Source organism: Argopecten irradians, chromosome 14 (assembly GCF_041381155.1).
Source record: "Argopecten irradians isolate NY chromosome 14, Ai_NY, whole genome shotgun sequence".
Taxonomy (NCBI): Eukaryota; Metazoa; Mollusca; class Bivalvia; order Pectinida; family Pectinidae; genus Argopecten; species Argopecten irradians.
In genome coordinates, this window is record NC_091147.1 from 611,061 (window position 1) to 625,477 (window position 14,417).

The window sequence follows — 14,417 nt, forward strand, 5'->3', positions numbered from 1 at the left end:
GTTCCTATCAGATTTTGAATCCATATAAGAGATGCATATAATCCCATTTGCGTTTAACAATGAATCTTTTAAACTCTTTTTAAGTACAAGACTAAAATACATTCCAACTTCCAACGGTGAAACACATATAATAACATTTGTCAATGATTGGAGAAAATGGGAAAGATTTTTAGAATAAAGTTAGTTTTGTTACGTTTTATTATGTTTTTGCTAGATGCTTTAACTGTCATATTAATAATAATGATGATTGTACTGCTCCCTATATGCTTGTTATGCATTTTGAGCTCATTTTTTTCTTTATAGAATCAAAACTAATGCATAATAAGTGTAAAGTAAATCTGAAAATGTTGGGGTAACGATGCTGGTGAATAATATATCAAATGCTCTTATGTGTATCAACATTACGGCGCAGATAACTTTAAAGACATACTGGCTTTCCGAAACAAAAATTAAAAGTTTCTTAGAAACAATAATAACTCGAGAAAAATGTTCCATCGATGACCGTTGATGAAGTTAACCCACACTAAATAAATGCAATATTTCCTCAATAATCTTTAATTTAAATGAAGATTTATTTCACTGTTTTGCCGTCTAGTGATAGTCAATTACACTTTGTAATTAGGACGACGGCGGGAAACATAAGGCGACTAGTGTTATGAAAATTAATATTAGCTTTATTCAATTAGTTTGTTCAGAGGTGTAGTATTGCATGTACCGGTAAGCAAATAATTGTTAAGACTCTGCTAAATTATCAGTGTCAAAAACCGTCTCGGAAAGCTAGATGACATTAAAACCAGTATATTTGAGACATCAATTTACTATAAAAAGATGCAAGGTAATATATTATTGATTTATTGTCATCACTTCATACTTTCATTAGTAACACCTTACGACTAGGCGTAGAATATACACCAAGCATGATTTTAGCCATTGCGTCCGGTGACCGGGGATTGTACATGTAGAATGATTTTAAGCGTTCCAGCCAAATTGTAGCTTTCTGTCGCCACACTTGAAAGCTATAAAAAACCAATAAAATCAAAACTTTCACGTAATACTTATATATATACATTGAGAGAGAGAGAGAGAGAGAGAGAGAGAGAGAGAGAGAGAGAGAGAGACTTCACGGTTATTATCTTACAATACAAGGTTTAATTTAGTGCGAGATTTTGGGAAGCCGAGATGCGATGTTTATCTCGTCATCTCGGCTTTCCTAAGTATCGCATTAAAATAAACCTTGTATTGTAAGATACTGACCGTTTATGTTGTTTATCCCGCAACTATTTCCTTGCAGATGAATTAAAAACGAAAGCAAATTGCAAGTTATTTTCTTGATTTTGCTCGAAGCGAGACGCTTCTATGATGAACAGGAAAAGATGCAGTCACTAAACCGAATGAGAGTGTACTCCTTTTTACTACTGTGGGAAATATATGTGTGTCTTCACAAACCGTTTCAGTAAATGTGTTCAGTGTGTACTATCATTGAAACAATATGCAAATACTACAAACACAATAGTTACCCTTCAAATAATTACTTTACAATACATGCCTTTGTCATGAGCCAAGAAAAAGACGAAATCGTCATTACGTCATTCCGGTGAATGTGACGTCACTTTTTAGCAGGACTGCATGACATTTCATTAACCGGAGGATTAATATTCAGGGTCAAGTTAGAAAAATGTGGAACAAATTCGCGTGATCGTAATGACGGATAAGCATTTCGTATTGACAGATAAAGCATTTCGTATTGACGAATAAGGCACAAGTTTATCCAGCAGTAGTTATCCGTCAGTATGTGCAGCAGTTGCGGGATAAATAATATATATTTTACCTATTTTAGAATATGCAGATGTTTTATGGGATAACTGTTCTCAGCAGCCTTAACATTTGCTAGAGTATGTTTATTTAGATGCCGCCAGGGTTATATAATGTAAGGGGATTGTAGCTCCCATAATACACTTTATAAAGAACTTCCTTGGAAATCTCTCTCAGAACGACATCAAAAACACAAATTTATAGTTATATTTAAGATACTCCAAGGCCTGTCTCAACAACATATGGGCGAAGTTGTGCAATCATTTTATTTCAACACGAAACACGAAAGATAAGTTATTACAGCAGTTTATTTTCCTAGTACAATCGGGTAATCTAATTCCTTTTCTCTAATCTCTATTTTGTTACCCAATTCCAAAACACTTCTTTCTGATTTAAGAAAGTGGAATCTAGTACAACAACAATTTTATGGTAAAAGGAACTCGATCTATGAGTAGTATCTTGTGTCATGTTACCAAAATAAATGGTGATGAATTTCATATGTCGGTGTCCATTGGTGCTACACCTTGCATTATAAAATCGATAGTAAACTAAGAACAAGAAGTCAAATTCGTCAGTTGGTATTCTTCTAGTTACTTGTTATATGCACATTGCAATATTTAAAAAATATAAAACAACAGATATCTAAACAAAATTACCGAAGGCATTCATCTGGAGTCTGACATTTGAAGTTTGTAATCACGTTTCTCATAACAGTTTACTGAGATTAACTGATCAAACAAACAAATAGTATATCGACAATTTTTCATATTCGGTGTCCATTTGGTGCTACACCCTTGCATTAACAAAATCGACATAGTTAAACTAAGAACAAGAAGTCATCTACCAAATTTTTGACAATTTAAGTTTGTTGATATAATCACTATTTCTTAAAATGTACAACAGATTCTATATACAATTTAAAGTTTTCATATGTAGATTCCTCTTGATGCCTACCGCTATATCTTAGACAATATTGTAGATTGTTTATTCTGATAAATTTGAAATGTGAACTGTTATAATTACAATTGTTTGCTGTTGTTTTGACTTTGATGGCTTCACTCCTGTGAGGTAGGCTCTTGATTATGTACCCTGGCCGAGACACACCAAAGTCTATAAAAGTGGTAGGTTCTTCTCCTGCTTAGCGCTCAGCATACATGAAGTGGGACTGCTTCGTCCGTTGTTAGTATAATGTGACCGGGTGGGGTGTGCTGCTTAGTGTCTTCGGCAGCGTGTTTTAGTGATATAGCACTATAAAAAGGGCAACAGTTACACTATACAAGAAGACACAACATGAACATACCGCAGTCTCCCAAAACACGCACATCGCTCTACATTAACGCTGCACGCCGCATACATGGGAGGCCGTCCTTAAATGACCCTGGCTGGTAATAGAACGTTAATTAATCAATCAAACAAACAAAGACTTTGATGGCCGCGGAAGTCGAGTGGTTACGATGTAAAGATGGTTTATTTAGAGAGTTGTCTGATATTTTCAGTTTGATAACATAACTATTGATTCAAGTTAATCTTTAAGATTTAATCCATAATTTACCGTAAATTCACAGTTCCATGGGTGGCAATTTATTCAGTGATGTTATTTAAGCTTTAAATAATATTTTTGGGTTTTACTCAGATACACAAAAACAGACGGACATTCTTTTTCATAGATTTAATTTGAATAAAACCCAGTGATGCACTAATATGCATTTTATGTGTTTTTACTTATTTTCACAATAAAATAAATGCAGTTGTGACGCTGAATTCCAAATGTATGGGTCGCTGTACATAACTACTTTACGGGCAATATCGCTTGGAATCTTATACATAATAATGTAATGATTACAGAATGTATAAGGCATTACAACTACATGTATGTTACCAAGGACTTAAATGGGTGTAGCCTGATGTCCATCCCATTCGATGTATGTAAAATCAATAAAATCTTGTTGAACTTTACTTTATAACTCACCAATTATGTAAACTACGAACTAGATATACACCGCTTTTATACAAACTACAAACGAATAATTTACAAAACATTTATTTACATATTTACAGCAGAAACATATGCTATAACAAAATGTCTTATAAACTACAAATTGATGATTATTGGTGTTTAGACCTTTATCTTTTGATACAATCTGACCACACCTTTGTACACGTTACAAATAATGCGTTCACATCCATCGTCTTGTCTTATTAAAAGATATGCGAGTACATTTAGATAGATATGTACACACGAAAAGTAATATATAATAAACACTCAAAACTACCACTTTTTATAGACTGTGGTGTGTCTTGGCCAGGGAGCAGAAAGCATGATCTTCCTTGTGGAGGTCAGGGTTCAACTGGCGGCGAGAAGTGCAATCTGTCAACTGGTAATGACAAAATGGTACTCCTACAGAAATAACAAAAAGACAAAATGACAATGACCAGAACACCTAAAACGGGTTTGTTCACCCAGGCAAAGTAAATATAACGTTTCGGTTCACCCTTTAAGAACTTGTCGTTACTGTCCCTTTTGTATCCCATTAACTTGGCTTTGTAGCCACCATCTTCCCAATAGTATATAACAGATAGACAGTTGTTCGTGTCCATTTCTGTTTCCTCTCTTCTGAAGAACAACACTAAACGCTTTGTCTCTCGATCTGGAAAACAAAAACAAAACCATAAGTATTGTACGCTGTCATCATAAAGTGTAAACATGTATAAGACAAACATGTTGCGTACACTACGGACGTTTTTCAATTTTCAGCATTTCAAATCGATGACAGAACACAAATGAATGTAGACTTGACACCAGTCTCTTTTTTTTAACATCACTAAATTTTGAATCGATTATTACTGTCTCTACGCCATATCTGATTCAAGATTTTCGAACTGAGGATAATCCAGTATTATGATTTTGCTGAGAACATCATATCGAGTTCCTTCAGACTTTAGAGATGGATCATTATTCACAGATGATGCCTATTTTAAGATTGAATACGTAAAGCGAATCTTCTATCTTATTTTGGTAACTTAAAATGTAATATAATACATATGAATTTTAGACCTTTGTTGAGATCCATATGGTGTTATATCACTCGCGTAGAATCCCTCGGTCATTATTTTAAATTCTACAAAGACGATATAACACCATATGACCGATTATTACATTGTACGTTGATACTAGTTACTGACAAAATTTTACTAATGACATGAATATCAGATGGACATTGATATAAATGTTGACAAGCATTATTACTAAAAGTAATGTTAAAGGGGGATTGAATAAGTGATTTACAATCAACATACGAAATAGTTAATGCATTCGCCAACATATCTAACGTTCACTATGCTTGCCAAAGATTTTGAAGTATTTCATTTTTCTTCTCAAAACAGGTTCTAATGTATGAAATTTGCTTACTTTTGTATAGTGTTCAATGAAATCTCTAATACATGCCAAGTAAACTCACAAATTCCATCTAAATGAAAACAAACATATTAACTTAGAATTTGGATGTTCAAAGTACCGAAAGGTCAGTTAAACAGCGTACCTGTACTATTTCGTATTAATTGTTTCAATTGCCAGAGGTGTGCCGAAATGGCTGATATTGGCGACGCGGAAGGATATCGCCTGCGTTAGAAATAGTTGTCATAAAAGCAAAATAACACTTATTGGTTAGTGTTTTATACTATTGCACTTGCGCATCGTAATAAATGTACAATGTTTGTTTTTGCATTTGATGCGCTAATGCTAGACCAGCCAACGTATGCTAAACACCAATACATGCCAATCAATGCCTTAGTACAAGTATTAAAAACTCGGTATCGGAATTGATTTCTTGACATTATATTATATAGTATGATATAATTAAGATGTTTTAATTGTTAAATATATGAATTAGGAACAATACACTGTGATGTTATAAAACTACAATAATGTGACGCCGTCAGCATTCGACGCTTTCATGTCATACCATATGTTTTATCAGACATTTGCGAATGAATTGAAGTTACATTTAAAACCTTTTTTTCAATGGGACAGATAAAGAACCATTGTGTATCAAAGTAATGTTATGTCATGCTGATATAGAGAAAATACCTTAAAGGCCCACTACCTTTCCAAAACGGCTTTTAATTTTTAAAATGGGAATGTAAAACGAGATAGATAATTTTGTAGTGTCGCAAAAGTTATTAACTTACCGTTAATACTACACGTATTACCTTCTGAACAATTCGATTAAATTAAATGAAATGATAATTTTCATAACGCGGGTCGTCTTATGTTTCCCGCCGTCGTCCTAAATACCGCGCGGTAGTTGACTATCACTGCTCCAGACGGCAAAGCAGCGAAATGACTCTCCACTGTAATCTTATAATACGCAGGAAATCTTGCATATGCTTGGTGTTGTAACCTCATCTTAGGCCATCGGCATATATTTTCTGATGTTATTAATGTTTTTAAGAAACCTTTTTATTTTGCTCCGGAAAGGTAGTGGGCCTTTAATCGATTAATACAAATTATTTACAGAAGGATTTCTGTATCACAATTCATGAAGAGAGCATATTCACTTACATTTTTGAAGTGTCTGTATGTCCGCCTCTTCTCTGTCAGAACAGCAATACGCAAACCATTCATGACCAACAGGATGGTTTCCGTCATTGAATTTGACATTGACTTTAATATTATTTTCTTTAAGTAATAACTGTAGTGGTTCACATAATGATCTGATGGTTGATTCCTCCGTCAAAACGGGGGTCAAGTACACTGAAAGAAAGAAATACAGAGATGAATCATGCAGTGTATTCTTAATGCAGTATAAAGAGAGTTAGATACTGCCTTCTTTAGGTCTTTAACATTCACCTGTCACAACAACCATAATGCACAAGTAATTTGATAATTTTTGTGTCCACTATATACATATTTTTTTAATTGTTTTTTTTATTGATTTTTAAAATATATTACAAGACATACACACGCAACACACAATTAGATAAAAAGACAGTTACAAAAGAAAAAAGAAAAGAAAATAAACAAAAATAGCACCAACAACAACAACAACAAAAACAACACAGACTCTCAGATGTGAAATGATGTAATTTTAATTTGAATGGTTGATAATTATAATCATATTAACTCTTATAAATAGGAAACCTGGTGATACATGAGTTTTAGAAAAGTATGATTGGAAAAATACTATAATAATTTGTTATATACCTACATATAATCGATGTGTAGTATTAGGTATAAATGTGACATATTATAACAATGGCAATCTGAACAAGCACAGTAATATATGTATATGCATACACCTCTTTGACAAAAATACATTATTGGAAAAATCAAGATACACACAAGGGAGAACAAAATAGATAAACCAATGAATATATAAATCAATTAGTCAATTAAATGATTAATTAGTTAATTAAAAAACAATAACACACACACACCCTCACACACACATACACCCTCACACACACATACACACACAACTGTGCTTTGATTGAGGTGATCAAGATTACATTTTGAAGGTACCGGAATAGTAGTTGAGACTATTTTTATGATGTACACATGTTCATTACAAATTTTCGTAGAAATATAACTGTCGAAAACAGATAAAGCTATATCTAGGTACATAATACATGACTACGATCGAGTGCATGGTGAATAACGATAGATCTAGGACGTCTACTTGCATGCGGTGTATGGAACTTGCAATGAATTATTAGTTTAGATTAAGTAGATAATGTGTTTTAAATACTGGTTGATGTAAATGATAAATGTTCAAACATATATTTCCATTTCGTTCGACCTCTTTCTTTCGCTGTAATCGACATCTATGCATGTATCGTTTATAATTGTTCATAAAATGACGAGGTGCCAACGCGGGGCTAAATGACAATCAAAATTTTCTAGAGGCACTGTTTGATAATTTAAAATATATGAACTAGTTGATTGCTAATGAAGACATATATAAATTGTTTTGATCAAAGATACATTACTTACGGTGTTTACGTTTAGTGCTCGCACATGTATGTAGACGGATATATAGAGAATACATGATTAGTATCATGCAATACAGGTTTTTATTTTGGCGCGAGACTTAGGAAATATGATAATATACTTAGGCCTATATGACGAGGATTTGCCGAGTCATCTCAGCTTTCCTAAGTCTCGCGCCAAACTAAAACCTTCACAAACAGTTACTGTAATTCTGTTCAATGTGTAATATCACCGAAGCAATATAGAAATACACAAAAACAATAAGTACCAATCAAGAAATGATTTTGCAATACAATCACATGCCAAGAAAAAGACGACACTTCAATACGAGAGTTTTAATATCGTAAAAATGAAGCAATTTCAATATGTTTGGCGGGACTGACTCACGTTTAATTCACTCAAACTAAAAGAGACGTCACTAGATGGTTCTGGGTCAAATCATCAGATTAAGAATTGGGAAACAAATAAAGAAATTAAACATTGTTTTAATGTCATCGTAATATTTTCCTGTCGCAGTATATTCTTATTGTCTGGTACTGAGCTCTATGTCCCACTAATGTCGATAGTAATGCTGAAAATTAATTGGTTTAATTCCAAAATCGGAAAATGAACTTAACCCTGCGAAGGGCGTTAGAAAGCTTGTTTTCAACTGATAAAAACACCGTAGTGATAAAGACCTTCCAAGTATGGTAACAGTGAATATTTGTATGAGGAAACAGGGACACAAAAAGTTGATTTTCTCAAAAAGTAAGTAAGTTACAATATATTAATTCCGTTGAAAAATTTAAAAATCATTCTGGTTTCAGAAGATATTCAAGATAACTTGAATAGTATTTTTTATGATTGGTATATATTATGAAATTTAAAAATAAGTACAAGCTAACCGCTATTTCATAATATAATATTTCATTATTTATCAATCTTTTTCACTGAAATAAAACGAGCATAAGTGATATTTAAAAGTTCAAAATGTACAATTGTATATTAAAAGGTATTAATTTACGTGTCAATGTTTCTGTCAGTACATCTCTGTGGTTCACCAATTGTAGTTCTAAAGACAATACAATTATCTGTTTAGACGTCGATTGAGCTACAATAATGCAGCTAACAAAATGGCGAAATACACCAGCTAGTTTCAGAGGTATCTATAGGGTATTCTCCACTTATTGATGCTATGCTATTTTATGGTTTTTGCGAACAAATGCGTGCTTCAAGTTGTCAAAATGGAGTACCTAGTTATAAAAGTAGTACGTTTGTATTTTCGAAAGACAACCTGATTTATTATAATGAATATTGTTAATATCAAATAAACCTAATTCCCTAGCGGTGTCGGTCAGGTTTACCTGGTGATCATCCGGGGATATACAGACTGGGAGTATTTTTAGACAAGCACGTTGACGTATTCTATTCATATATATTTAAGGTGATTTTTTGTGGAAATTGAATATTTGAACGACGCTTAAAAATATATGCATAAGAATATCGATGTTTACTTTGTGGAGCATTCATCAAAACAAAATAGGTCATTAATATTTAAAAACAACATTGTATTATTTGTTATCATAATGTTAGTTAATTAAATTAGGATTTCACTCTTTAGTTTCAGGTTTCAGGTAGTGTATAATAGTTTAGTTACCTTCTTTTTCGATCCGCCAGTTGTATATAGGCATCAAACAGTTGTTCCATATCCAACGGCTCATCCCGAGAATGTCACGTACTACCATATCGCATGAGGAGTTAAGCAATGTGCTTTTTTGGAAATGCTAATATGGATCTCAGACTAGTACAACGTTAGCACACAACATTTCTTCTTCGTTGTTTATCAGTGATTTGCATTGGCTAATAATTCAAAGGACTGGTGTTACAATACCCCATCGGCACCATGACGTTTGTTAGGCACGTAATCAGTCAACACTGTGTTGTGGTCTGATAAACGGAGTCCAATGGGGTTTTAAACACTGGCTCACAATAGCATACCAACGCAGTTGATATCTAACTGTATAATAATATTTTACTCTAGTTGTATCCATCTGTTTTGGATGCTGTACTTTTCTGAAACTTTACAGGTAGGTGGAATTACATACATTGTATTATCAGTCACATGATATCACTTACATCACCAGTATTGGATGTGCGTTATGATCAACATTCCTATAAGTCGATATCATCCCTGGTAATATCACACACCATACAGTGATATCAGATCCCCTCTGAAATTAAGGATTATTCCGTTATCGCTGGTTCCTTTCTGTAAATGTAAGTAGACGTCATTCTAAGATGTTGTGGTATAATGTAAGCTGGATGGCTGAAATAGCAAAGCCTTGTCAACCACCACCGCTAACGATTAAATATAATACTTATAAATATTATTATTGGTCATTCCAGACTCACTCTTTTGAAGGAATTTTTGAAATTTTGCATTTACACTTTGAACAGTATGTCTGTTGCTATATTTTTTTTTAAATTCAAAAATTTGATGAAAATCGGACAATGATGTGACTTGTTATGATTTAATCTAAATGTAATATTTTTTCATAAATTCCGGGTTTTTTTCTTCACAAATCTTTACGTATGCAAAAGATAGAATAGAATTATCGTCTTGAACTAGGGAACATAGATGTTCATATGTTATCATTATTGTATTTTGGACAGTTATAAAATCTGGTTCACATTCAACATCCAGAAGACATGGGCCAAGCATGTGAGTACCTTGCTTCGGTTATATTATCTAACAGCTTCCGGATTCAAAGTTGTAAGCTTTAAATATAAGTACAAAATTGTTCGTTTCCATGATTTAAAAAATAACATTGAGAAGTAAAACAAACCTTCTGTTTGACTTCAATGGAATTGCGGAGATACAATCTTATATAAAAATGACTATTTTTCATTCGCGAAATACATTCCACCCTATATGTAATCTCTAATTTTATCCCTTCAAAGTCTAACTTCAGTTGACGGCCGTGTTATTTTTCTGAACTGGGAGTACCAGGCACGCGCGCCGAGAGACTTGCGTTATTACGACTGTTATTGTAATCTTTAACAGTTATAATTCTAGGCATTCGTAGGAAGGCGAAAGAAAAGAATAGCAAAAGCGAATTACAACGAATGTTTAAACAACAAAAAAACATGCGAAATGAACCAAGATTAAAGAAAATGCAACATATTGAAATATGAAAATAGAACCCAACGATATACAAATTGTACTGTGATTTGTTCCAAAATGGATATGCAAAACCAAAATGACACTGCAAGTTAAACTGAAGGAAGCTAAACCCCCTAAGTTCTTTCTGAGATAGTAACAAAAACAAACATGTTCAATAAATAAATAACAGGAACAAAGACCAGACGGATGACGAGTAATGGATGAAAGGCGATTTGAATAGCTCGCCTAACATTTGCTGATGGTGGGTTCAAAAGTCGTCTTTCAAGATCAGATAAATTCAATAAAAGTATTTTGCGGCGTATCCACTGGAGTTGCATGTAAACGTAAATAACGACTACATTTGCAATACTGCAATATTCAGTTTTCGTAACTTTGGATGAGACCGTTACCCGCAAAGTTCTAAGTATGACCGTTTTGACTTTTATAATTTCTAATAAAGCACTGTCTATGATTCTCCAATAGCAGATATAATGAATGAAATTATAAATTAGTTATATTACATATTACACATTATTTCTGACGTTTTGGTGAATAAAATGTGACCGATATCCCTGTTGTCGAAAAATATTGTGTCGAGGTGTTTACATTATCTGAGCTAGTTTGACGATATCTAATAGCTTCATAGATTCTCTAACAATACACTGTCTTTGACGCACGATAGATTAAGAAGATGTATTGCTTTTATGTAATTGATTGTATTGATTTTTGTCTTGAAGCGGGCGTTTTTTCATTTTTTTGTGTGCCCAATATCACTTCCGGTGAAGTAGGTTGTCTCCATTGTAAACTGGTCATTATACAATATATGCTGCTCTATCATTGCGTTATCATACATAATATCCCCACAAGGTTGCTCTGCTGTATCGTTCCAATGATCACTTGTCGACAATAAATCAGTTCATTATCTGCCGTCTATATCATAAACGAATTCAGCGCTGTAATGTCTGTGTGTTGTTCCGTGTGTTACACTGCTAAATTAGGCCATTAGCTAGGAGGCTTGCATAAGTTGGGATGAACTTCCGGTTATGACATAATCAAGATGGCCGCCATGTCGAATTTCACTAAAATTTGAAAAATAGTCATAACATTGACATTTTTCAACTGAAGTAGACAAATGAGATATCAAAATGACCACAATAGAACACCAAATACATATCAGGACAAAACAATCCATTATATGTAGTGATTTCTACGCAGGAAATGAAAAAAAAATGGATTTTAAGTTAAAAAATGGTAATTTTTTAGCAATTTTTTTCATATTTGGCTTTACACATCAAAAATGTCTCCAAACAGCAATCTATTATTTCTTATCCGTTATTTGTCCTCTTATCAATCATTGAAATAAACAACAACGAAAAAAACAATGTTTAACATTGTATAAGTTCCGGTTATGACGTCACCAAAATGGCCGCCGTTTCGAATTTCACTGAAAGTGAAAAATAATCATAACATTGACATTTTTCGACCGAAGTACACAAATAAAGTACCAAAATGATCACAATAGAACTATTATCGGAATCAATTATTTGACCTATCAAGCAGTCAAAACAACACAACAGCAAAATCATATAAAAATGCAAAAGATAATTATTGTTATACCATCATTTGGTTTACAAAACACCGGGTACGTATACAGGGCATATCATTGATAGGTTTCCCAAACCGCTGACACTACAGTTTCCTTGTGTATCATGATTTCCTTAGATAGTACATTGACTATTAGCGATTTATAAGTAGAAAACATGAGTTTAGATTTGACAGAATATCTAGGTGGGACAAATCTTAGCTCCCTATCTTCAAAATTTACCAACATAATCCATGTTCATGTTTATTTCCTATGCATAGCATTATCAAAATATCAGATGATTACTATAATGTCACATATTTCTTTCCTTGGTTCTCAATGATAACCATTATCATTGTGGGTGCTTTCTCACCTCATTGTTCTATCCACTAAAATGACTCTAGCTGGTACATGCAGTCCGAATCAGAGTAATCGAGATATCAGTGTCCAATTCATTATCAGTGCTGTTCTAGCCAGTCATCTTTGATGACATGTCCGTGGCCATATCAGGAACAACAGGTTCAGGGATGTGGGATCTCCTTCAGATTCTAACATATCGTATATGCTGTTCCAGACTTCTCCAACATAATGGGAATTACACCAGATCAACATTCTTCGGATGGTGGAATTGGTTCTCCTTAGCACATAGCTCCATAATTCGTATGAAGCACAATTCATCAACCTTGTGGACAATTGTACGGCCATAGATGGCACAGGTGATATCCTCGAGATCATTAATGAGTTCATGTTTTTCATTGGTCTGACTTTTCCCTCTCCCTTGAAGGCGCTGGTTTTGTCACATCTGGTGTATGCTTGGAGACACCATTGAAGACTCTCCAGAAAAAAATCTCTAATGCAGACCGCATTTATGACCTCAAAGAATTGTGTCATCTATGGTCACTATGATTTCTTTTTCTAATCTATATAAATGACATAACTGATTGTATAACAAATGATAAAAGACTGTTTGCAGATGATACCTCTCTTTTTAAGGTCACAGACATTTCTGCTTTAGTTTATCTGAGGACCTTGAAAATATAGATAAATGGTCTAAAAAATGGGATATTAAATTCAACCCAGATAAAACAGAATCGCTTACTTTCAGTCGCAAAAGAAATATTATATGTCCAGATGTCTTATTCCAAAATGAGGTTATCAAAAATGTCAAAAACCACAAACATCTAGGCTTATTTCTTTCTGAGGATGGTAAATGGCACCACCATATTCACTACAAATACAAAAAAACTTGTAATCGTATAAACCTTTTAAAAACTGTTAAATATAAATTGAGTCGAAAATCTTTAACTAATATTTATGTTTCATATATTAGACCAATATTAGAATATGGTGATATCTTGTTTGATAATTGTACACAACAGGAAGCATTACTTCTTGAATCTATTCAAATAGAGGCTGCCCGAATTATCACTGGACTGCGTAAGGGAACATCTCATTATAAACCTTACTCAGAACTTGGCTGGGATACACTTGCCACAAGGCGCAAAAAACATAGACTTGTCCTTCTTTATAAAATTTTATCAGGAACTGCTCCCTCCTATCTAAACGAATTAATTGAACAACACTTTTTTAATAATGAAAACCCATATTTGTTAAGAAATGAAAGATTATTTGCAATTCCTTTTAGTAGATCTACCATTTATGCTAATAGTTTTATTCCAAAAACTCTGAAAGAATATAATGAACTTGCACTTAGATTTGATTTAACCAATATCACCTCTATTAAAGGGACAATTCAGTCTAAAGAACATTAAAATTTGTACATATTTCCTCTATTAAAGGGACAATTCAGTCTAAAGAACATTAAAATTTGTACATATTTCGGAACAAACTCAGTTCTAATGGAAATTAGACCAGTCGGTTTTACTGTGATA

General features: G+C 33.3%; 2 protein-coding genes across 3 annotated transcripts in view; one reads left to right on the forward strand and one right to left on the reverse strand.

Moving 5' to 3' along the window:
- Window positions 1-3,837: 3,837 nt before the first annotated feature.
- On the reverse strand, window positions 3,838-9,724 carry LOC138307525 (uncharacterized). Of its 2 annotated transcripts, XM_069248321.1 has the most exons (4): window positions 9,438-9,724; window positions 6,374-6,565; window positions 5,222-5,279; window positions 3,838-4,460 (listed from the first exon to the last, which is right to left on the reverse strand). In XM_069248321.1, exons 1-4 carry the CDS (start codon window positions 9,523-9,525, stop codon window positions 4,322-4,324), a joined length of 477 nt encoding a protein of 158 aa, XP_069104422.1. In that variant the 5' UTR covers window positions 9,526-9,724; the 3' UTR covers window positions 3,838-4,321. The 2 variants fall into 2 exon arrangements, with proteins under 2 accessions (XP_069104422.1, XP_069104421.1); XM_069248320.1 differs by lacking the exon at window positions 5,222-5,279 and having other exon boundaries at window positions 9,438-9,695.
- A 184-nt stretch (window positions 9,725-9,908) lies between these two features.
- LOC138308072 (interferon-induced protein 44-like) overlaps window positions 9,909-14,417 on the forward strand; it is a 78,436-nt gene continuing 73,927 nt past the window's right edge. Inside the window, exons 1-2 of the mRNA XM_069249020.1 lie at window positions 9,909-10,057; window positions 10,454-10,502. The gene's annotated coding sequence lies outside the window, so the exon portion shown is untranslated. The remainder of the gene's footprint in view (window positions 10,058-10,453; window positions 10,503-14,417) is intronic.